This window comes from Ostrea edulis, chromosome 9 (genome assembly GCF_947568905.1).
Source record: "Ostrea edulis chromosome 9, xbOstEdul1.1, whole genome shotgun sequence".
Classification (NCBI taxonomy): Eukaryota; Metazoa; Mollusca; class Bivalvia; order Ostreida; family Ostreidae; genus Ostrea; species Ostrea edulis.
In genome coordinates, this window is record NC_079172.1 from 48,854,563 (window position 1) to 48,879,856 (window position 25,294).

The window sequence follows — 25,294 nt, forward strand, 5'->3', positions numbered from 1 at the left end:
TTAAAATTAAGGTGATATTTGATTTCATGTCTCCTTTAGATATATATGCCAGATGTTGCAAGAGTGGTGTTCTATTTTCAACGAATGCTTCAGCCATATTATAAATTAATTACATTTAATTTACTCTTTTCTAAAGAAATGAAAGGCTTTAATAACCTAACAGCAGAGTATTTTAGATATTTCAAAATTAGCTAATTTCATGTAAACATTCTTTAAAAATAAACTAATTAGAGAAGTTCGTTGTGGTATACTGTACACACACATTGACTGAATTTCTTCAACAGCTATGTTATGCAACCAGAATGGAATATAGCAAACTTCATGATTATTCTCGACTACTTTTATTCCTGAATCAAAGATGGAAAGCATGTTCATGCCAAGTAACACTTGCAAATATGGCAACATATGCATAAACAAAATGACAGATTCTCAACCGTTCACATTCGCAAGAAAGGAGTGCATACAAATAAGATTTGGTTTACATTTAACTTTACACTTACTATACAGAATTGGTCCTATCGTCCTGGAGGATGGCTGTGATGACCCCGCCTTGATCCAGTATATTAAGGTGGTAATACCCCATAAAAGGTGCCTGTAAACACAAAAATCAAATCCAAGATCTGAAAAATCAGTATCAATTTGGATGTACAGTACTGTTTTCATTAAGTAATTAATTCTACAAGATATGGATAATTAAATGCTTCAACTGCAACAAACACTGCACTGTGACTGTCGAAGTATTTACCCTAAACTAAATTTCATAAATATACATGTGAGAAAAATATCTGCAAGATTTGTGAATAAGCAGTTTCATCTTGTAGATATTTATCGTTGGAAAACTCCTGTACATTTTGCTTAGTCAATGTCTTCAGCAACAAATTAGCATATATAAAACGACGTGTTACACAAAGCTGATCACTGAGAATGTAAATATAATACTCTCTTCCAAAATAAAACAATGCTCCAAGATAAATTGGTGAAATTATTTTCCAAATCATTTTTAACAAGATCAAGATATACTGGCATTGCAAAACAAAAAAAACCCTGTGAGTCCAGCTAATTCAGGGTGACCTGCCCTTGGTTCAGGAATATGGATCCCGATTCTTTAATTGTGATTAATTTTGCTTTAAATTTCTGCGATAGTTTGACCTATAAAGCTTATTTAGTCTCATTTCAGTGTATCTCTTTACGAGTTTGGAAAAACTTACGTTTGAATCAGATAGAATTTTTAATTTGAAGGCCAGTCTCAAAGTGGACTGTCGGTGACATGATTACACAAGGGAATAAAGTGCAAGAACTAATTGAAATGGTTATAAACCACACCTTGGAGATTAAAATAATCACAGTTAACATTTGTACAGTAGACACTGTATGGTAGTACATGTAAAGAAAACAATGTACAACTGACAATTGTACAGTAGACTGTTGGGCAGACACTGCAGGATGGACTGACAATTGTACAGTACACATTGTTGGGCAGACACTGCAGGACAGATTGACAATTGTACAGTAGACATTGTTGGTCAGACAACGCAGGATAGACTGACAATTGTACAGTACACATTGTTGGGCAGACACTGCAGGACAGATTGACAATTGTACAGTAGACATTGTTGGGGAGACACTGCAGGATAGACATTGTACAGCAGATACCGTACCTGTTTCCATGATAGGCCTCCATCCCTACTGATGAACACCCTGGCCTGTACCCCATTGTACAAACTTTCACCAACCCGTCCATGAGCCAGAATCAGCCCTGGGGCCTCAGGCTTGGAGACAATGCCCGGGATGTTTAATTTATTTTTACTGTACGTCTGGTGAAGATTCAGACTACACCTCTGCAATATACACAGACTGAATCAATATGCATTCTTACACTTGACATAATCTTTCAACGTATATTTAACTTGGATCAACTTTGACCATGTGTATAAATGGATTAAAGGAAATTCTTCCCCTTGTTCACATTCATAAACCTACCTGAGGATTTTTACACCCTGGCTTCAGTTCTGCAGGAGGTTCAAGTAGTCTCCAGTTACCTCCCTTGTCAAACGTGATAAAGGTCCTCTCAGACACCTGATCTCCCTTGGGATCTGGTATAAAATACTGGTTTGAGATGTATGTCCCTGGAATTCCCTTCACCTGACAATAAATTACCAATACATGAAACGTGTGTGTGCTACATGTATTGACACAACAGTTTACATGCATCACATTCATTTAATAACACCAATACATGAAACGTGTGTGTGCTACATGTACTGACACAACAGTTTACACGCATCACATTCATTTAATAACACAACTAAATACTCTTTGTTAAACCACAGTCACACCAGTTGTTGAAATCCACAAAATATACAAAATGTGTTTCTGAAACACTGATAACCCTGTATGGCCAAACTCCAAGGTCAAGGTCATGAGGTCAAGAAGTTTGGTAAGAAATGAAAGGTCTTATCACAAGGAACACACAAAATTGTAAAATATGAAAGCCCTAGCAAAAGCCGATCAAAAGTGATGGCCGATGTTAAAAGTTTTTCAAAAGAGGGTCAAACCCCAAGGTAAAGATAATAAATTTTGGTACCAAAAGAAAGGTCACGTCACAAGGAAAACACATGAAAAATATTAAATCACTATCACCATCCATTCAAGAGTTAAGGCCATGGTTCAAGTTTTTGCAGACAAACAGACAGACCAAAAACTAGATGCCCCTCAAATTTCCAATTATAGGGGCATAAAAAATATCAAACAATAAAATATATTCTTACAAGCAGTGAAACTTTGATCAAATATCTATGTTTGGTAATTTGAGAAATTTCATCACTAATATCAAAGTACTGAAGTTCTAACCTCGTACAAATCAATTTCCAGTTGAAACCACCCACTCTCTTGATCACTAACAATGTTCTCCAAGGTGGGGACAAAAAACTGACCAGTTGGTTCAGATAAATAAAGAGTGACTAGATTCTCCTCATGGTCAGCTGCCACAAAAACCTGATTCTGGTTAGCATCAACTATCAGGAAATCCTAGTAAAAGAAACAGCAAATGAAAAAGGTGAAGATTATAAGTACATGGTCATTGTTTTGAAATGTAAGTCAGTGTTTACAAATCAAATCCAGCTTTAACTTCTATTTAATGACAGTAAGATGCACGTTGGTATTGTATTTTGTTTACTCTACAGTAAGATTTAGTCCACCCATAAATGCTCATTTCATATTAGAAACATGACACAGAATCATTGACACCGTATATGCATCTCAGATGTCACAATGTAAACTTTGAAAAATATGATAACATCATGGACAAAAACGAAAATCAGACCAGCTGCACGAGACTATTTTGAGGGCATTGTCCGAATATCATTTTCTTAATTAAAAAAAACTAAAGATCAAATTCTTCTGTTATACAAAAGGGTTTCTGAATATTAATCTAAAAAGATTTGTTTTGGTTTACAGACAGTATTTGATAAGTTTTAATTAAAAAGCAAAAAATGTCATCATCTTCTATGTCAGATAAAACCACATTAATTTAAGTTTATGCAAATCAAGTTTGCTCGACAAATGTATTTCACAATCTAATGATGGTTCATATTTCCATTACCCTTGGATGGACATTCAGAGGGAAATAGGTTTTCCTAAATGGGCCTCTCTTGTATGAGACATACAATTCTGGGTTGTGTTGATCGGGTTCAGTTTTCTGAAAATAAAGGAATTTAAATTCAACAAAGTAAATCATATCATTTTGAAGCAAACAGATCCATGTTTTCTTCAACTTGTTTTTAGGTGATTTAAAATTTTCTCAATTTGGTTTGCTTCAATGAAATACGACACAGAAATTCATTTATAAGACAGTCTGATTAATATGTTAAGTACCAGGAAAAATGATTTACCTTTATAAATATATATTCATTTCGGACCAACAATGAAAATGGATCAATAGTACCCAAACTTTTGTCCACAGTGATGTCAGTACAGGCTGGAGCAATGCACGCCTTGTATTCTGAAAAAGCTATTAAAAAAAATAAAATAAAAAAAATAACGATAATAATAAAAAACAATAAAAAAAATATCAACACGGCACTGGTATAAATTTTTCTCTCTTTTAATCATCATTTGTTGAAGATGTTGTAGTTTGTCAATAATAAAATCAGGAAATGTATCATATATAATGGATGCAATTTCATCTATTTAAGTCACATTATATCATTATGTGTTGTTTTTTTCCTCATTACTAAAGTATTTACTACATTCCCCCTTACGTGCTGTGGATACTTTTTATCCAGACCATTACATGTCCCATTAAGCTGCAGCTTACCCAGATAATCAGTTATCTCCATGTGGACGGTAAATTTATTCTCATCTTCAGCCTCAACAGCCCTAAAAATTCCAGAGTCATTCTGATAATCATCATTAAGTCACCTGTAGATGTATTTAATTATGTGTGTGTGTAAGACATGTAATTAATGAGTGTGTACTCCTATAATGACAATAATACTTCATGATTCTTCATGATTTATTTCTCCATCACTGAGAAGACCAATGCTACAGACTGGCTGTCAGAGTCAGGCAGAAACACTGCTCGAGATCAAAGCCACTTCAGACATACATCACAAAACATCAAACACTATCTCGAATATTTTATGATAATAGGTAAAATTCAGAAGGTACAATACAATTTATACTAGTCAAGAATTTGACAAAATTTACATTTTAATGTTACCATTTATATAACGACTGTTAATTGCTCTGTCTCCACTTATAATCTCTCTTTACATTTAGGAATAATCCTCTATACCCTGCTCATTAAGTTCATCCAGTGAGTAAATATTTCAAATCTTGATAGTTTCCTTAAATTTCAATAATTAATGACACAATGGAAGTTGTATAAAGTTCCTACATATAAGACTGAACGCTCAATAAAATGCTTAATACACCTAAATGTTGTAAGGAATAAACATAATTCCTACTCTCAAAATGAAATCTTTTGACGGTTTGTTAGGAACATTCCAACTGTAGTGGTCATCCTAATTAGTCTTGGCACCAACTTATGATACCATCTACACACAAATACTGATGAACTGACCGATATAAAACAACTCATTGTGAAGTACTCTTTTGATGGATTAGGGCAGCAAATGTCGCCTTGTTGGGATGAATGTACAGCCAGATGTTGCAAGGAAACAGGGCTGATTGTTATTTCAATCAGTACACTGGATCAACAACAAATTTACACAATCATAAATTAGCACTTTTACTTTCATAAGATGTTTTTGCCAATGTACAATTAGCACTTCTACTTTCAAAAGGTGTTGTTGTCAATGCACAATTAGCACTTCTTCTTTTCAGACTGCATATCCCCTATATAGCCTTTTAACTATAAATTGAAACTCACCAGAAGAAGTTCTGCATCACATGTTCATGTAGAAGTGTCCAATTCCGTCCGTAGTTACTGCTCACAAATAACTGTAAAGCAACAGAAATCTGTCATAGTTTTCTACATACAAAATCATACAAATGTTGAAATGCTCTTAAAATCACTTATTTTTCTAATCTGAAAGTCAAAGTTTTATTGGTAATACTATAGAATTGCTTATTTTCCTGTAGTAAAATTTTAAAGTTAAATTTAGATTTAAATTTTTAATAAAATGTGCATAGAGTTTTGATTTGGTGATGTAATGGTTGAACTTTGCTGCAGTTCATGCTTCTACTTGTGGACAATTTGACTTTGTTGGTCTATGTCCAAGCCTTGATAACAACGTAAATTAAACACCCATGAAATTGAGAGATGCTGCAATAGTTCAGTGTGTTCTAGTCGTGGAGAATTTAACGACTTTCTTGTGTAATTGACTGCACCATGAAAACAATTAAATTAGACTCCCATGAAATTCAGTGATTTTACAGACACAATACATTTTAAAGAATTTTTTTGTTTAAGTTTTTAACAATTAATATAATTCAGATATACAGGACAATTTTTGGCCTCCATTCTTTATGAGATAAACAAACCACTGCAGATTGAGTAAGTGGCTGTAAACTTATGACGTGTCTGGAAATGAAGAACTACTGTATTTTGAAATTTTTACTCAAGTTCACTTTGGACGTTGCACTTGCATTTGATTGAAATCTTACACGGTTGACATTTTGGACAACAACCCATCTCAGAAGACTGAACTTAAATTCACCTGGACCATTATGAATTGAAACTGTCATCTTTACAAAAATGAAATGTGTCTTTCATTATGAAAAGTGGCAAGTGGAGGCATTGTATTATGTCTAGTCAGCATGTTTGTAAACTGAAGAATTGACTCAACATATTATAAACCATATGGCAGCAAGTTAAAAATTCAAGAATGTATGAAGTAAATAACCCAATTTCCCCCAAAAAAAAATCATGCATGAAAGTTTTTTTCTAAATTCAATCTTATTCCAATAAAACATATTTTGTTTTTATCATTTTTCTTTTTTCACAACGTGTTTTGAATTTAAATGATCATACGCTGGTAGTATTATGGCTAAATTCAAAACTAAAGTTTACTTGCTTGAACTGACGATGTGAATTATTTTATCGTGATGATGACTTAGGTTTAGTTTGCACTTGATACTTAAGTTGTACAATCCAATATCCTGCAGACCCCCTGCAGAGGAACCCTTTAATACTGTAAACTTTACAACTAGAAGTCAGCTTACTAACATCATAGATACCATCTCAAATTAATAATTTTGTTTTCTAGCAACTTTTATCTATTGTCATTTGAGATTAATAATTACAATTACATGTATGATTACCCAATATCAGATGCAGAGAAATTCACACCCATGCTAATCAAATAGCAATTCTCACCTGCATGTCAAACAGCGAGAATCCCAGCATCCAGCCAGGTTCTGTGGGGTGGATCACAAGGGTGTCAGGGGGGAAGGGCACATCCATCCGGCTCCAGGTCAGCCCCTCATCGGAGGAGAGGTACAGGCGTTTGTTGGTACAGTCTGTCACAATCATCTGAAATAAAACAAATCCCTATCCTTGTTAGATCACCCATGCTAAGCTAGGAGACGCACAGTTTTCAGAATAACAGAGTAACTACCACCGTCATATAAAATGTACAAGTTTTCACGGAGTTTGTTGTTGTACTATATCTGTAACATGATTGTGTAACAGGAAGGGAAAAGTGTCAGCCAGACTAAGACTTAGAACCTGAGACCTTCCACGAACTGTGCGAGTGTTCTAATATCTAATTTACCAGGCTGACACACACAATCCCTGTTATTTTCCTAACACCCCCTCACCCCCATTTTCCTTGTAATTTTCAATCACCGATATTCTTTCTAAACACCCGCAGGTCATTTCTCAGGCACCAAATTGTATTAGAAAAGAAAAAATATTGGTCTAATCTAGCATGGCGAGATGATAATTATTAATTATTATTCATAATCAAACGTTCTGTGAATAAATTGCAACAAATGCTGAATTTAGATACTACAACTGATTTTCCTCTTCGTATGACGTTGAATAAAAAAAATTATGTACTAATCAGAGATGACAAGTTGTAAATTACTTCAACAATATCAATTAGTCAACATATGTTCAATTCCTTTTTCAGTTCCTCAGGAAAAACCTTGCCCTCAGGCTGAAGCCCTAAAGTTCTTGCCTTGGACCTCACTATATGGCCACTGTCCTCTCTGATAACTTTTAAAAACAGCCATGAGACAACAGGAAGATCATTTTGGTTTAGAAAACACCTAGATGTTCCCAAGTCCCCAACAAGTTATATAGTTTTTGACATCGACCATCAGAGTGAAAACTCATTCCAGGCCAATCCGAATGCCATCTGAGTGAGAATTGATTGGAGCCAGGAATGAATGGGGAGGTATAAATCTGGGAGAATGATTATTTGGGGCCTAATGATATACTAACATGTGAGAAAAGTATGTTAACTTAATGTAAATTGCAAAGTTAAGTTTACTCATTTGTAAATAAATTTATTCAAACAACCAAAAATGTGTGTTTGAAAGCTAGACACGGTAAAATTAAAGGAAATTCATTCCAAAGTGTATGTTTGATATTGAAGTTGGCATTGGAGAATTTTCTTTGACCCTCCAACATATGAACTTTTATTCAAGAATGAAACAATAGCCTGCATGTGACAGATCTCTCACAATGACTACAACATGCATGTCAGATATAGTCCCTAGTGTTCTCCACCAGTCAATATCAGCTCTAACACCTACACTAAAGGTCAAATCAAAGAAAAACCTCTCATTGAACAAAACCTGATAGACTAAGCTTTGGCAGTAATCTGTTCATAGAATCATTAATTTCTATTACCATTACATGTGTAATATATGAATATTCATCATGTTCATATTGTAAGTATGATAGTAACAGCTTTAAATATATATATTTATATTTTCATAAATGAAATTCACACACAGAATCTTCCATTATTTTGTTGGCAGTAATAAAAGCTCCTACACCTAATGGTCTAGTATGACTTGAATTTTTCACTTTTGGCTCATGGCTGTCTGGAAAGCTAATGTCATACCCCCACCCCCCTCCTCCCAACCCCAGTGTTGGTGGGCAGCAGGTTACGTTTTTAACTGTTCAATTTCCAATAAACCATTAACCTTACATGATTCAAACTGGAAGCACACAATCATTCATGATTCAGATCCTGCATCTGACCTATATTTCCCAAAACGGATGACCAGATTTTGGATTTTCGCAGCGGATCCATTCCTTGCTGGGTATAGCTTCTTTGTAGTTCAAATCACATCACAACTACTAAACTTCCTCATTTCAAATAAAACAAAATTTATAATTCCATTCCAATACATAAAAACCTGTTTCGTTCTGGGATGCTCCTTAACATTAATCTTCACAGATTTAACCGAACTGGCAAACTCTGTTGTCTTCTGACAACTAAAATGACATAATACATCTAATTGGCGTGCTGTGGATATTGGCCTAAACGGCCCAGTTGTCAGAGCTCCTAACTGGTTATAAAGGGATCCAAGGTTCAATTTCCAGCATATATTGTTTGTGTATTTATTTCAGTGGGATTCGCATATTGACACCTTCTTCAAAAGGAAAGCAAGAATGCTAATTTATGATTGGGGCTATGAAAATCTCTATCAATCTATAAACATAATATATGTATAAGGCTAAATCATATTTACACCAAAAAGTGCATCAACTCTGATTGCACCACAACAAGTACCCAAACAGTAATTTCTACTTCAAATGCATGTAAAACTACATTGGTTTAAATTAGAAGCAATTTGACTCATATTTTCTACTTAAAATTCAGGTGTAAGTTTCTTCTTGTCTTTTATACATGTTGTACAAGCAAAATTCCTTGGAATTTCATGGGTATAGTTTGATTACCTTCTTCCTGCCAGAGTCAGTGGTAGATTTGTAAATCATATCAAGAACAGCATCTGAGTCAAAGGCAATCTTCTGAAATGTTTTCCCATAATCTGATGACCTTGAGAGAAGAAAATTTAAGTTTTAGTACAGTAATGGCACAATGTTGCATCATGTCACTTGCAGGAAATGTTCTGTTCATTTTTTTCTCTCTGTCTTTGCTTTCCTACATGCATTAATGCTTTGTACTTTTTCATGACATGACTGAGAGAGAAAAATTGAATATGGGTTTGTCAATTCAGATATATAAATTTATGAAAATACTAATAAAAATATCCGATAAAATAGATTTTAAAAATGCATTTTTGTTCTAAAGTAGTATAGCAAATATTGGCAACACATATTATGTAAATAAGCTTCCACAATAGTTTGAACATGTCAGATTTCAAAGTTTGAAATAAACCTGCACTAAATGACTGTGAATATTTATGGAAATTTAGTGAAGAGTATCCTCGCAGTACAATTGTTGAATTAATATGCAGCTACCTCCAGAATGTGCTGTCCACAACACGAAAGGCCTGCTGTTCTCGGGTCAAAACAAACAGCACCTGCTCCAACAAAGATCAAAGATAGAATTCAGGAATTTCAAGCTAAATTCATACATTTATATATCTTATAAAGAAATAATGGAATTGAATGACAAGAGATTGAGTCTGATGGGCCACAATGCTCACTTGAGCATATATATATTTTTTTACCTTCGATATCTTTACCAATTGAAATGATACCATTTCTTCATGAATGTGAACATCTTGATAAAGATAGAATGACCATTTTAACGGTTTGGAATATTCTGACAGAAATGAAAATAAAATGTATATATAAAAATTAAATTTCATATTCGAAAATACATGCTGGGTAAGAACAGCAAGGCTAATCACGCCAACATACTTTTCATGAGACGCTAATGGAAGTATGCCGGCGTAAAGCATTGCAGTTCACGCCCTCATGTATTTTCAAATCTTTAAGTATATACTGCCATGATACTGGTACTGCACACTGATACACTGCAATGTCCTTACTTCCAGCATGACATCATTTAAATGCTCATTAGATGCACGCATTCCTGGTCAGGAAGTATAAGTGTTGTCTAATATAATATTGCTATTGTGTATTCAGATGTGTTGGAAACCCTTTGCTCTTTGATTGATTTTGAAAAATAAAGTGAGAAAAATATAGTTTGGAAATATTTTTCCACCATGAAAACAAGTACTGATACTAATTGGTTGCATTGTTTCTTTATGGTATGAACTACACAAAAAAAAATACTTCCAGTTCATCAGGCCACTAAATGCATCCATTTTTTTTTTTGAAAATAAAACCAGTATCGATATCAATTACCAGCATAGGGCACAGATTCTGAGGTTCCATCTTGTCCCCAGGAGCACTAGGTTTAATCAAACTTAAAATCTACACTATTTAGAAGCATTTGCAACAAGGTTTGTAATTTTTGGTTCCATGGTTCTCACAAATAAGTATTTTAAAAAAAATTTCAAAGACATTTTTCATGGTTTCCTATTCATTTCTTTTCAGAAGTGGAGCGAACAACTAAGGCACACTACCAGTATTTTATGTGGTAATTTGAAACTTGAGAATAAAGAAATTGAGTATGAAAAAAAACATGGTCAAACTTTTACCAGAAAAGCTCATTGAGCTATTGGTTCTCACGTGAGCTAAACAGTTCTACTACGGCAAGATTTAAAATTTTAATCTTTACACTGAAATCGGTGTTAGGAAACCAACACCCTGTTTCTCAACATACATGAAATCAAGTTCTCATAAATATGAACGAAGATTGAAATGCACTCGTAGCATAGTATATGTATTATAAAACCTTTCAGGAAAAAGAATTCGAATACGAGGTATAGAAATCTTATTTAACAAGATACACATGATATAAAAGCAATAAAAGTTTCATGGGCTCAATTTAGATGTCTCTGGTTGGGAGTAAGTGATTTGTATCAAATTTTGACATGGTTTGATAAAGAGTCAGCTTGTATTACCACTCTTATCAACAGGTTTGTAGTTTTTGTTCCTCATCTTTTATATAACTTAGCAAATCTATTTTGGAACTGGTTTTTTTTTTCTTTCATAGTATTAAGCGTATGATTACCACAAAAGAAAAGCCGTAATGAGGGAATAATGCAGTTATAAGTTATGGAATTGAGTTAATCACTCTTAACAATATTCTGACTCAATATATTTAGAATACATAATCATAGAGTAAGAAATTTCTTACTTCCTATATTTTTACATTTAAATGGAAATGACATTTAAATGCATAGCCTTATTTGAACTTTGACCTTAGACATATGTACTAAGTAAATCTTCATGGAAAATTTCCAAAAACTCTGAGAGCGGCAGACCAAAACATATCCTAGATTATATCCCATGGAATGACGTAGTTGTTCGTTCCATGAACCTAATGAGATAAACATGCAGTCTTGCCAATAACCTGCCAGAGCTGGACAAGCAGCTAAGATTAGTCACGAATGAAATGTATACAGCTATGTTGATAGAAACATTGTCAATTTGCACAATTCTGCACATTGTTTACATAAATATATAAATGAATGACATGTTGCTTCATTTTTACATGCGATCTTTCAAAGATTTGCCATGGAAATGAAAAGCATTCGATTTTTTCAATCTTAAATCAAAATTGAACAAAGTTGTCAACATACTTTTCAAATTGTGATTAAAATGATATACCGGTTAATCAGTTAGCAGTGTATGGAAAAACACTGTCAATTTAAATATTGACAAAAAATACAGTGCTCAATATCAAATCTGATTATGACTTGTGATATATATTTAATTTGATAAAGCATATGAAAGTGTTTATCTGCATCTTGACTATGGTAAAAATCCAGCAGGAACGCAGAAAATCTACGATAAACATGACATTTTAAAAATGACAAATGTTTATATACACTAAAGCCTTGAACCTGGATACCATGGTGACATTTTTCATGCTAATTATAACTGTAATTTGGTATCGTTAATATAAATTACAAGACTACCCAAAATGAGTTTAGGAAGATTTGGCCTTGAAATATGTTTACACAGGAGAATGGTGTATATACAGTGTTGTGTTTACAGCATGACCATTGTCATTCAAATTAAATTTACATTCTGCATCAATCATTGAAGACATTTAATTCAATATATGTAATGCAAATACACAACAGCCAGACATACATAATTCTATTGTAAACCAAATTGCTGTTCAAATGTGGGATGGTATGTAAATCAAAATTCTTCGCATGTGACCGACATCCAGTGAAGAAAAAAAAAGTTAGAGTTCCCTTTGATAAATGGGAATGCACTAATAAGTTGCATAATTTAAATAATGATTAGCAGATGTCAAAACACGTGGAATAAACATAAATTTATCAGATATGCCGTTAGTATTACATAACACAAAACTCTGCGCCGAGAAATATCAAATCATACAAATTAGGCCTAGTGCCATGACGAAATATATTTAATACCAATTAAAGCGAATACATGTCATGTCACCCAACGTCACACGTGCGCATACTTTTTAGGATCAACTCTTTGTTTACATGCCAATCCCGTTATAAAAGGTCTTCCACGTGCGCTAAATGTATAACTAATTTCCTATAAACATTAGACATGGTTACACTTACATCGCTTCCCTTTCCAGACCAGTGGACCACGGCCTGAGTGTGGTTTGTATCAGGGATTACAAACTTGTTGCTGGTCACACGATGTTGCATGTTGCTGTCCGTCGTAACGTTAAAACCGCTGCTTGTTTCGCGTTTAAACCTAAGAAAATTGTCATTTTGAGGATCGACATTTTTAAAGTCTAATTTTACAACACTTTCATCACCGTTTCCCCACTGGTGGAATTTTCCTTGAGTTGGGTATATCAATAAAATTAACAAAACATGCACCCATACTGCAATAGCTCCTATGTTTACGTCCTCCATAGCAGATACTACTGTTTCGCGGTAATCGTTCGCGAAGCATTTCATTGGTTATGATTGATATGTAAATAAAGCACGTGACCACAATTGCATCATACTTTTTCATTCATAAGAAAAAATGAGGCCTCGATGGGCAATGTATAATATTTTTAGCCTTCATGGGTTTTTTCCCTCCGAGAAAAACTGAGAAACCGCTGTCGGAAATAACATATCTACTCTAACCAAATATCTTTTCTTTAACAATTAAAAACAAGAAAGAACAGAAAACCAACTATATATTAATTAATAATGTACCTGGCTGATTTATCAAGGTTAAAGAGGTGCTGTTATTGGTAAGGCATATTGCATCATCACAGACAGTAGACTGGGGTTATAAAAGTGCAATTTCATACCTTCTCTGTTACGTAAAGGTATTATTCACAGGCATTCATGAAATAAAAATTAACTCTCTCAAATGCTGCTTGACTATTTAGAGGAAATTTTATGGCTGGACATGCAGGGAATCGAAGACGCACAAACCAGATTTTTTTTTTTCCTGGCAGTACTTTTTTTTCTGAAATTCAGGGGTGGTCATGGCACCAAATGTAATGTAGAAAAGGAGAGGTTTTATGACTGGACCGGGAATCGAACCCAGGACTCTTGTATTAAAGTCAGTGACCACTGATCTACCCACGCCGCTATATATATAGCCTAACTACTGCAGCAAAAATTAGGAGAAAACAATCTTCTTCTTTTTTATTTACTGGGCAAGTGTAAGTACAAAAATTACAATTGTTATGTTTACACCCACTCAGTAAATAAAAGAAATGCAATATGACAGAAAGAAAGAACAACAGCGCTATTTATATAATCTGTTCAAAGAAAAACGTGATGGGGGGTGGGGGGGGGGTGGGGGGGGGGGAGAAGACTCAGCTTACAATATGCAGTTCTTATTTAGAGATATCAGATATGTTATAATGCGGACGGTTTGATATATTAATTTTAAATATATAGTAACAAGAGAATCTTTCTGTTGTGCACAGATTTTCGAGAGAGAAAATAAAACATGAAGTGATCATGTCGTGTCTCTCGGAAAATGAATGGAATTGCATCATGTGTTACGCTTTAGTAATCACGAAATGAACTATTTTGACAATAACGTACCACACACGGTGTTTTGTATGCAAGCAGAAATCACACGAAAAAGGTCTATTGTTGAGTTTGCATAAATTTACACCAGGTTTGAATTTTTTTTATTGCATATACATATGATATATAAAAGGGTTCGAAAACAGGTTTGACAGTATGTGAGTTTCTCACCTAAGGATATATAATCACAATTGTCTTTAAAAATCATATGAATAGACAGAATAAAAACCATAATTTTGCGTAAAATATATTACTATTTATAACGAGAATCTGTTCGAATTTAATATAAACTTTTTCACAACAGTGAAATTTTGCAGTTTGTAGTTTAATACCCTAAATTGTCTCTGTCCCGAAGTAAAATCCGCGTATCACTAGTAGATAATTTGTGTGTTTGGAAAAAGTTAATTGAACATTCTTGCCATTGCCATTGAAATTCTTTTACAAAGAAAAAAATGATCGGCATTTTCTCTCATACCAATGTTTCTTCTGTGTAGATCAGACAGCTATAAACGTCTTAACTTGGTATGATTAACAATTGCAATTCTTTTGCCAAGGTACTTTTGTATAGTACCATTGTGGTTAGAAATGCTTCCGAGGAACTGACACATAGGTAGACTAGTGCTTTCTCTGCTTCGGTTACTAGAGTTCCATTTGTAAATTGCGTACACCTGGAAAGAATGACTCTGTATATATATTTCTTGCTTAGATATAGGAAGTATATAATTGTTTTCGTAACGAGTACTGTAGCGAGGTATATCATATAGCTTAGATATCGTGGTAGCAGATTAGAGTGAATTTTATAGTGTCATTAATTTAGCGGTTTCCCGTCTTTTACTCAACGGTCTCCAGTCTGTTTCAAGATACAATGATTCTTTGGATGTCAGAATTGGCAGACACGCTGCAATTCTATCTGCATAAAGCTGTACTTTTTGTTTTCTTATTTTTCGATTTTTGCCGTAGAACGACAACCAATCTCAAATGACAAAAGCGTGTACTTGTATTGGTTTAACAAAAACCACATACAATTTTGATAATTTGTTTCTACCTAAAGTGAATTTAAGTTTCTTTTGTGGTCATATAGATTTGTTATAAGAATTGTTTATTACATCGTTGATATACAGACACCATTTAAAATCACCAGAAAAGGTGAGACCAAGATATCAGTGAGGGAAAAAAAAGTGAGGGAAAAAAAAAAAGATTTCTAATTGACAACTTTGAAAAGGCAGACTTTGGATTTCATTGTGCGTTTTGCTTGGTAAAAAACAAAAACAAATTAGTTTTATTAGGATTAAATTTCAGAAGCCAGTTGTCTGACCATTTTTCTAGTATTTAGATCGTTATTCATAACTTTATCTATATTACTTAAATTCTTATCTGCAACAAAATCATCGTGTGCGTATAATATACAAAAAGATAACGTATTTTGTGTTACATCATTAACATTATTATATTGAAAACAAAAGTGGTTCCAGTACAGTTCCTTGTAGCACTCTAGCATTTATACATAAACTGGATGATAACAAATCTTTATAATAATAAACTTTAAGATTGAATTAAAAAATTGTGTTATATAGATAGGATATGTCATAAGATTATCGTAAGATGCATGTAAGGTGAAGATAACGAACAGTGATCAATCTCATAAGAAAATGAAGTTGTGAAAGTCTTGTGAAGCAACAATGACATATCTTGATTGTCATGAATCAACTCTCAAGACGGACATATGATATATCTTTGGAAAATCTTATGACAGCTTTGCGAAACTGAGCCCAGAATGTTACCTTGAAAATAATATTAGACATTCTGTTATTCTGCTCACGATAGAGAAACTGTAATTAGATGAAAGTGAAGGGTCTTCTTTCTTCAAAAGAATTAGTACACTGTACGTGGGTTATGTTCCAACAACTGGGTTTTTTTTTTCCAGACAATAGTTTGTTTAAAGGCAAATTTTTAACCTTCATACATTTTTTGATTGATATAATTAGGTCCTTATTGACTGACAAAACAGAAATTGGGCCAATCACTTCTTCGATTACAATAAAATCCATAATTTTCTTCACATTGTTAATGCATTTCATGCGAGTTTTCATCTACACTTGTAATATTAGAGATAAAAAAAATCAATACTTATTTGAAATATCTATTTTTCCCTCCTCCAAAAGCTGAGTATGGTATTTGTTCTCACCATTATTAACCACCTTAACATAAAAACTGGGCGCCACCAGATAACTGAAAAATTGTTAAGTGTGGCGGAAAACATCAATCAATCAATCAAGTCATTTCAACGTCTCCATATGAGTGAAAAATTCTCGAGCGGGACGTTAAACAATACACAATCAATCACTTAAGTAATTTCCAATAAAGTTTGTTATTGTTTTTACTTGCATCATCTATATAGGTTTCAATATTGTCGGAGTGATTCGAAAATGTGTGCGGGGGTTTTCATATTGTAAACTTGATTTTGAACTTTTTCTTGTAATATCTCCATTTCTCCACTCGCATTTTTTTTTGTTTTTGTTTTTTGTTTTTGTTTTTTTGTTTGTTTGGTATTCGTTGATTTGTACCGGTCGTGGTAGCTCCGTGGTAGAGCGTTCGTAACGAGAGGTCGTAGGTTAAAATAGGTAGTGATTGTTCCTTCGCCAAACGCTCGGTATTTAGAAGTAAGAATCACGGGTCTTTTGGATATGACCTTAAAAACGGAGGTCCCGTGTGGCGGCAGGCGTTGGCACGATAAAGAACCCTCACTGTTATGGCCATAAGTGCTCAGTTGTGGTACTTTACCTACAGCTGGCGACTTTTCAATATGAGAGAAAAATTCTCGACGACACGTAAAACAATCAATCATTCAATCGATCATTGCCGTGATTGATGTAACGGAGTCAGTCACTAATCATAAATGTTTTTCGTAGTACGGAAGTGAACCAAGGTTTGTCTTTCAGCCAAATTATAATGGGTTTTTCGGGTACACTCTCACACATGCAGGGATAGAAATGATTTGTAAAATGTTCTGTAGCGATCGAAACATGATTTGCATCGCATGTAATACTTGACCATTTACATTCTTCAATCATTGCTCAAATTCAAAATATTAAAGTCTGCGTTTTTGTAAAATTCGAACCCAAGCGATATGTGCCCTCGGCAGTACCAGCCTCGCCTACCTGAACAGCCATTGTTGTGAGAATTGGGTCAATATGTGTTCGTGTTCTTTAAGAAATTCGGGTGCAGTGCTATACATCAATACATTCTGTAGAGAAAAGTGATCGAAGAAAAAAGAGATATGGCGTTAACTCCCATACAATGTGCGGTCTTTGTTTAGAATTATAGGGCGTACAGTGTATAATCATGCTACTTATGTGGTTTTAAAAATTATAACAATATAGATATGAACTTTCTGCTGTGCACAGATTTTCGAAACTTAACAATGAAGTGATCATGCCGCGTGTTTCGGGAAATGAATGGAGTTGCATCATGTGTTGCGCCTCAGTAGTCAACAAATGACCATGAATCCGGTTTAAGCAATTAAATGTCATATCACACATGGCGTTTTTGCTGCCATGGAGAAATCGATCAAAACAGGTTTATTTAAAGTGAACATGAATTTAAAGATCGGGAAAAATATATATTTTTACAAAGCACTAAAATGACCAACGACACGAACAACCAGATTGTCAAATTTTCGGGACGACCCGTCCCTTCTTCAGGACAAACGAAAAGAATCACATAATTGTGGCCAGTATTAACAGAAAATAACAAAGCAACAAAAACTACATATACATTTTGTTCCAGAAAACTTCGAGACTAGGAAAAACCTTTATGTTCACACCATAGATGTATCTTCCCAGTATAAATATATGATTGAAAATTTTGTTTATCCAAAATCTGTACCCTATTTTGTTTTTGGATTTTGTTGGTTTATGTTGGTTTATGTTGTTAACTATTAGCCTACAGCTGGCAACTTTTCAATATGAGAGAAAAATTCTCGACGACACGTAAAACAATCAATCATTCAATCAATCATTGCCGTGATTGATGTAACGGAGTCAGTCACTAATCATAAATGTTTTTCGTAGTACGGAATTGAACCAAGATTTGTCTTTCGGCCAAATTATAATGGGTTTTTCGGGTACACTCTCACACACGCAGGGATAGAAATGATTTGTAAAATGCTCTGTAGCGCTCGAAACATGATTTGCATCGCATGTAATACTTGACCATTTACATTCTTCAATCATTGCTCAAATTCAAAATATTAAAGTCTGCGTTTTTGTACAATTCGAACCCAAGCGACACGTGCCCTCGGCAGTACCGTCCTCGCCTACCTGAATACCTATTGTTGTGAGAATTGGGTCAATATGTGTTCGTGTTCTTTAAGAAATTCGGGTGATCGAAGAAAAAAGAGATATAGCGTTAACTCCCATACAATGTGCGGTCTTTATTTAGATATAGGGCCTACAGTGTATATCATGATACTTATGTAGTTTTAAAAATTATAACAATATAGATATGAACTTTCTGCTGTGCACAGATTTTCGAAACTTAACAATGAAGTGATCATGCCGCGTGTTTCGGGAAATGAATGGAGTTGCATCATGTGTTGCGCCTCAGTAGTCAACAAATGACCATGGGTCCGGTTTAAGCAATTAAATGTCATATCACACATGGCGTTTTTGCTGCCATGGAAAAATTAGTCAAAACAGGTTTATCTAAAGTGAACATGAATTTAAAGATCGGGAAAAATATATATTTTTACAAAGCACTAAAATGACCAACGACACGAACAACCAGATTGTCAAATTTTCGGGACGACCCGTCCCTTCTTCAGGACAAACGAAAAGAATTACATAATGTGGCCAGTATTAACAGAAAATAATAACAAAGCAACAAAAACTACATATACATTTTGTTCCAGAAAACTTCGAGACTAGGAAAAACCTTTATGTTCACACCATAGATGTATCTTCCCAGTATAAATATATGATTGAAAATTTTGTTTATCCAAAATCTGTACCCTATTTTGTTTTTGGATTTTGTTGGTTTATGTTGTTGATGTTGTTGTTGAAAGAAACACGTAAAAACTAGATGCTGCCATTAGACAGTAATACAGTATGTCTTAGGTTTGGCGATACTCTACGTCGTACTTGTGTAACTAGCAACGAATCCACAACAGTTACCACATAACACACCCTGTACCATTATAACACACCCTGTACCATTATAACACACCCCACACCATTATAACACACCCCACACCATTATAACACACCCCACACCATTATAACACACCCTGTACCATTATAACACACCCCACACCATTATAATACACCCTGTACCATTATAACACAACCTGTACCATTATAACACACCCCACACCATCATAATACACCCTGTACCATTATAACACACCCTGTACCATTATAACATACCCCACACCATTATAACACACCCCACACCATTATAACACACCCTGTACCATTACAACACACCCACACCATTATAACACACCCTGTACCATTATAACACACCCCACACCATTATAACACACCCACACCATTATAACACACCCCACACCATTATAACACACCCTGTACCATTATAACACACCCCGCACCATTATAACACAACCTGTACCATTATAACACACCCCACACCATTATAACACACCCCGCACCATTATAACACACCCCGCACCATTATAACACACCCTGTACCATTATAACACACCCTACACCATTATAACACACCCCACACCATTATAACACACCCCACACCATTATAACACACCCCACACCATTATAACACACCCTGTACCATTATAACACACCCCACACCATTATAACACACCCCACACCATTATAACACACCCCACACCATTATAACACACCCTGTACCATTATAACACACCCCACACCATTCTGACACACCCTGTACCATTATAACACAACCTGTACCATTATAACACACCCTGTACCATTATAACACACCCTGTACCATTATAACACACCCCACACCATTATAACACACCCCACACCATTATAACACACCCCACACCATTATAACACACCCCACACCATTATAACACACCCCACACCATTATAACACACCCTGTACCATTATAACACACCCTGTACCATTATAATACACCCCAAACCATTCTGACACACCCTGTACCATTATAACACATCCCACACCATCATAACACACCCTGTACCATTATAACACACCCCACACCATTATAACACACCCACACCATTATAACACACCCTGTACCATTATAACACACCCCACACCATTAAAACACACCCTGTACCATTATAACACACCCCACACCATTATAACACACCCTGTACCATTATAACACACCCTGTACCATTATAACACACCCTGTACCATTATAACACACCCCACACCATTATAACACACCCCACACCATTCTAACACACCCCACACCATTATAACACACCCCACACCATTCTGACACACCCCACACCATTATAACACACCCTGTACCATTATAACACACCCTGTATCATCTATTCTTGTTGTCATCTCTGTTGGGCAAGTGTCCTGGGGTCATCCAAACCCTTATTTCATAATTGTTGAAATACATGTAAAACAATTGAGGTGATGACTCCTAAACCATATGTATTCCTGCTGCGCGGGGTGATCTGATGGACAACTACCCTGGGGTCATCCTACCCCCCCCCCTCATTTTTTCAAAATGGTTGAGATTCCAACCCAGTTTTGTTCCACATGACACAATGCATTCATCGTCATTGAGCACCAAGTTTTTGTTCGTCATCTTATCACCCCATTTGCCTCCCAAGGTGATAAAGAAAATTTTTAAAAACTTCTTGCACATCTACAGGACACCACCAATCACCTTCCAAAAGATGATTTGGTTACTGTGTGGAATGTAAGAGGGGTTCTGGAACCAGGTTTTTGTAGAAAAACGTTGTTTTCAACCCCCATTTGGCCCCAGGGTGAAAATGAAAATTCGGAAACTTTATTACACGTCTACAGGACACCACCAGTCATCCTCCAAAAGATCATTTCGCTGCTGCGTAAAATGTAACAGGAGTTTTGCCCCCAGGGTAAAATTGAAAATTCTGAAACTTTGATACACATCTATCTACAGGACACCATCTATCGTATTCCAAAAAGATCAACTGGTTACTGCTTAAAATAAAAGAGGGGTTTGAGGAAGAAGAAAGTGTGTCAGGCGGACCAGGTTGACAACAACAATATATCTGACCTTTCTGTAGAAAGGTGAGGATAACGAACAGATCGATCCCATCACTCCTATAAGCAATACAAAATGAAGAGTTGGGAAAACACAGACCCTTGGATATACTAGAGGTGGGATCAGGTGCCTAGGAGGAGTAAGCATCTCCTGTCGACTGGTCACACCCGACGTGAGCCCTATATCCTGATCAGGTAAACGGAGTTATCTGTAGTCACAATCAGTGTGCCAAGAACGGTCTAAAATTCGCTATGAAACACGTCAGATGACATTTGACCCACAGGGGTTAAGCCCGTTTTGGACCCGAGCTCTGTGATACCATAAATATAGATATCTATAGTATCACAGAGTTCGGACCCAAAACGGGCTTAGCCCCTGTGATTTGACCCAAATGATAGGTTGTACTGACAAACTAAGTTTGATTGTTTTAACCAAAGGCAATTATATCGCTTGGGTTCGAATTTACTATTAAAGAAATGAATACATTAGAATACAGAGTAGAATTTTATATATACGATTTGGTTTATTGTTTTTACATCGGCTAACTTGGGTACCCTATATTTAGAGTTCTATACCTTTACTCCTTAATAGTAAATTCGAACCCAAGCGATACAATTGCCTGAGGCTATAACGACCATAGAATTTGCGAAATGCTGACTTAAAACGAGACTGTTGAAACTCCCGCACCATCAACTTGTTTGTCAGTAGCCTGCCTCGATTTAAAAACTGATCATACGCAGAACAAGCTCCTGCGTATCGAACCAGTTGAAAGATATTAACACCATGTGCAGGTGATAATGGAATGTTGCTACATAGATATAGGAGGTTGACGATGGAGAAGCTGAAATCATCCCGTTTATCATAACGTTGAATTTGTTGGTTTGCCGTTAATGTCTACTTTCAATAAAATATCGAAGTATGAAGCAGAAGTGAACGACTCTGTGGTATCTTTTAGTTCGAGCTCACAGGGATATATCAAATGATAAATGAATGAGGATCTTGATTATATTTGGTTAAAGGGAGAGCTCGCTTCGGTTTAGTTGCTATGTACTCCTAGTCACCGTAATTATCCGAGAAAAGGTATGTGAAACTATTGAACATGACCTCCTTTATGCTAAAAAAAAAACCCGACTTAGTCTTTCATGGAGACCCAGAAGGGCTATTACTATACAGATCACTTCATTGTGTAGGAAATCTAAAGCCAAGTTGAACTGCAGAACTGTAACTCTCGGAGAGGGGGGATATACGAACATCTCGTCGATATATCTCGATTTTTTCAGGCATGTACAACTGACTGCAGTTAGGCTCGTTACAAGTCCTTTCTACTTTAGCATCTTTACCTAGATATTGACTGGGAACCACCAATATCTCCTCATCCTCACCACGACTCCTCAACAAAACTCAATGTTGTTTTATTTTTCAAGAATGTGCAGTCATGGTTTAGGGATTTTTTCCCAATAAATATTGTTGTTGATAAAAAAACCTTTTTGCTGGGTAGCTCAGAAAATGAAATGATAAATTTGATTAATTATTATTTAAAGTACTTTGTGTATTGTTGCAAATGTAGAGGCAATCCGCCCTTGTTAAATAACGTTGTTACCACTTGGACAAATGTGTACAAAGTAGAAAGGCAGTTAGCATGCAAAAATGATTATGTAGATGTTTTTGAGAAGAAATGGAATACATTTCATAAATTAAAAGATTTATAGATTTTAGATCATCCAGAATATATAATATGTAATTGTATACATTAATTAGCCTATGTATATCATCGGAAGTTATTATCAATGTCATAACAGTACATTTGTTATACATTTAAAACCTTTAGTTTGTGACAACCTATTAGATTAATATTATTTTGTATAGTGTACATATGATAAGCCAGAGTAATTTCATTCCTTTCTAATCCTCTTCCTTTTTTCCTATCTTTGAATGAATGCCTATTAGAGTGGATGTGTGAGTAAATGGTAGATAAAATACCCTGTACCCCCTAGTCAGGTGGGTTTGTAAGGGTATTATGTTAAAACCCTGACTGTTATAACGTGAATAAATGTTGTGTGAACCTGAACCCCCCCCCCCCCAAAAAAAACAAACAAAAAACAACAACACAAGTACCAGGATGTCTAGGGAATATCGTTTTATCTGAAATAAAGAACATGACTCGGAACAGAGACAACTATTGTACTGTTTCTGAATGCACATTTGACATACAAAAATATATTGTGCCAGACTCATGTGGAATAGTCAGGTTTAAAAATAAGATAAGCAACCTTTAAGAGAAGAATTTTACCCGATATATATTTTCGAAATCCCTCGGCTTAGTATATTTCAACTGGTTGGCGTGGAAATCCACCATAATTAGGACACAAAGTTCTTATTAATTGCTCATGTGACAAAATAATATTCCGATGTTAGAAAACATTTTTTTTTTCATACTGCATTAATGTTACTTGAATGTCATCAGTACGCACTTTCTGATCTTAGGCCACTATTGACTAGACTTTACCTTTCGATATTTTTATCCGTCTCGGTAGGCGGCGAAGTTAGGGTGCTTGTTTGATTGTCAATCCCGGCACCACACCAAACCTGACCCAAGCGTCGGTAAACGAGTGAAAGCCAGTTCTTTTGTATACAAATTATTTTATTACAAGATATCTTATTGACCAATCAGGTATTGTTAACAAAAAGAAGTACAATTTAAACATTATTTCTATAGAAACTCAACAATGTTACTTATTACGTAATCATAACCAGACATCATTGTCTCTAGTGTTGATGATGAAATATTATTATACATTATATATATATATATAAGATAAACTTCCCAAAACCTGCACGCACATGAAAATACATATGATTATACATTGGTTCTTTTACTGTTTTCAAAAATAAATTTTCCAAGCAATAATAAGACTTCTTTGCTTTCATTATTCAAAATTCATATTAGTTCCTCAGTAGGTATCAAAACAGAAAAATTTAAGTTGATTCTTGAGATGGTTTCCATTAATTGTAACCTCCCATTTTTATATTTTGAGCGAACAAACAAGAAATGGTTTACGTCTTCAACCTCCTGCATATCACATTGAAAGCATACTCTTAAGGGGATTCCTATATATCTTCCCCTTTCAATATTTAATTGATGTGCAAAAATGCGGAGTTTGGTTATACTCTTCCTCTGATCGAAGTTATTAACAATAGAGAGGTAGTGTTCTCTTCCAAAGTTGTTCATGAATGTAGCATAAGTTCTTAGTTTGCTATTGTTTTGTTGCTCCTCTTCTTTCACCTATAGGTGTCTTATGGTATCTGACAACTTCTTTTTAATCGAATTCTTTGTTGTGATAGATCTATATTTTTAAGTTCAGATAACTGATCCAACATTGATTGGATGGATGCAAGCCATGATGGTTTATTTTGAAGGTTTTTTGACACTAAATATGCTTCCTTCAATAAGATAGAAGGTGGATTCTGTAATGTTTCGAGTCGAAACCGGTAATTCATCATGGCTTTAATAATTCGATAATACAATGGAAATCTTCCAAGTTCAGATAGAAC

General features: G+C 34.9%; 1 protein-coding gene across 2 annotated transcripts in view; it reads right to left on the reverse strand.

Annotated features, from left to right (window-relative positions):
* LOC125658822 (VPS10 domain-containing receptor SorCS1-like) overlaps window positions 1-13,394 on the reverse strand; it is a 29,916-nt gene extending 16,522 nt beyond the window's left edge. Inside the window, exons 1-12 of one of the 2 annotated variants that reach the window (XM_048890240.2) lie at window positions 13,075-13,394; window positions 9,908-9,969; window positions 9,383-9,482; window positions 6,842-6,997; window positions 5,393-5,463; window positions 4,316-4,377; window positions 3,891-4,009; window positions 3,602-3,697; window positions 2,851-3,027; window positions 1,981-2,142; window positions 1,659-1,838; window positions 501-592 (exon numbers count right to left, since the gene is read on the reverse strand). In XM_048890240.2, the coding sequence (XP_048746197.1) occupies window positions 501-592; window positions 1,659-1,838; window positions 1,981-2,142; window positions 2,851-3,027; window positions 3,602-3,697; window positions 3,891-4,009; window positions 4,316-4,377; window positions 5,393-5,463; window positions 6,842-6,997; window positions 9,383-9,482; window positions 9,908-9,969; window positions 13,075-13,377 (1,580 nt within the window). In that variant the 5' untranslated portion in view covers window positions 13,378-13,394. Of the gene's footprint in view, window positions 1-500; window positions 593-1,658; window positions 1,839-1,980; window positions 2,143-2,850; window positions 3,028-3,601; window positions 3,698-3,890; window positions 4,010-4,315; window positions 4,378-5,392; window positions 5,464-6,841; window positions 6,998-8,627; window positions 8,899-9,382; window positions 9,483-9,907; window positions 9,970-13,074 lie in introns of those variants that run through there. The other variant, XM_048890241.2, reaches the window with a different exon arrangement.
* Window positions 13,395-25,294: the final 11,900 nt, after the last annotated feature.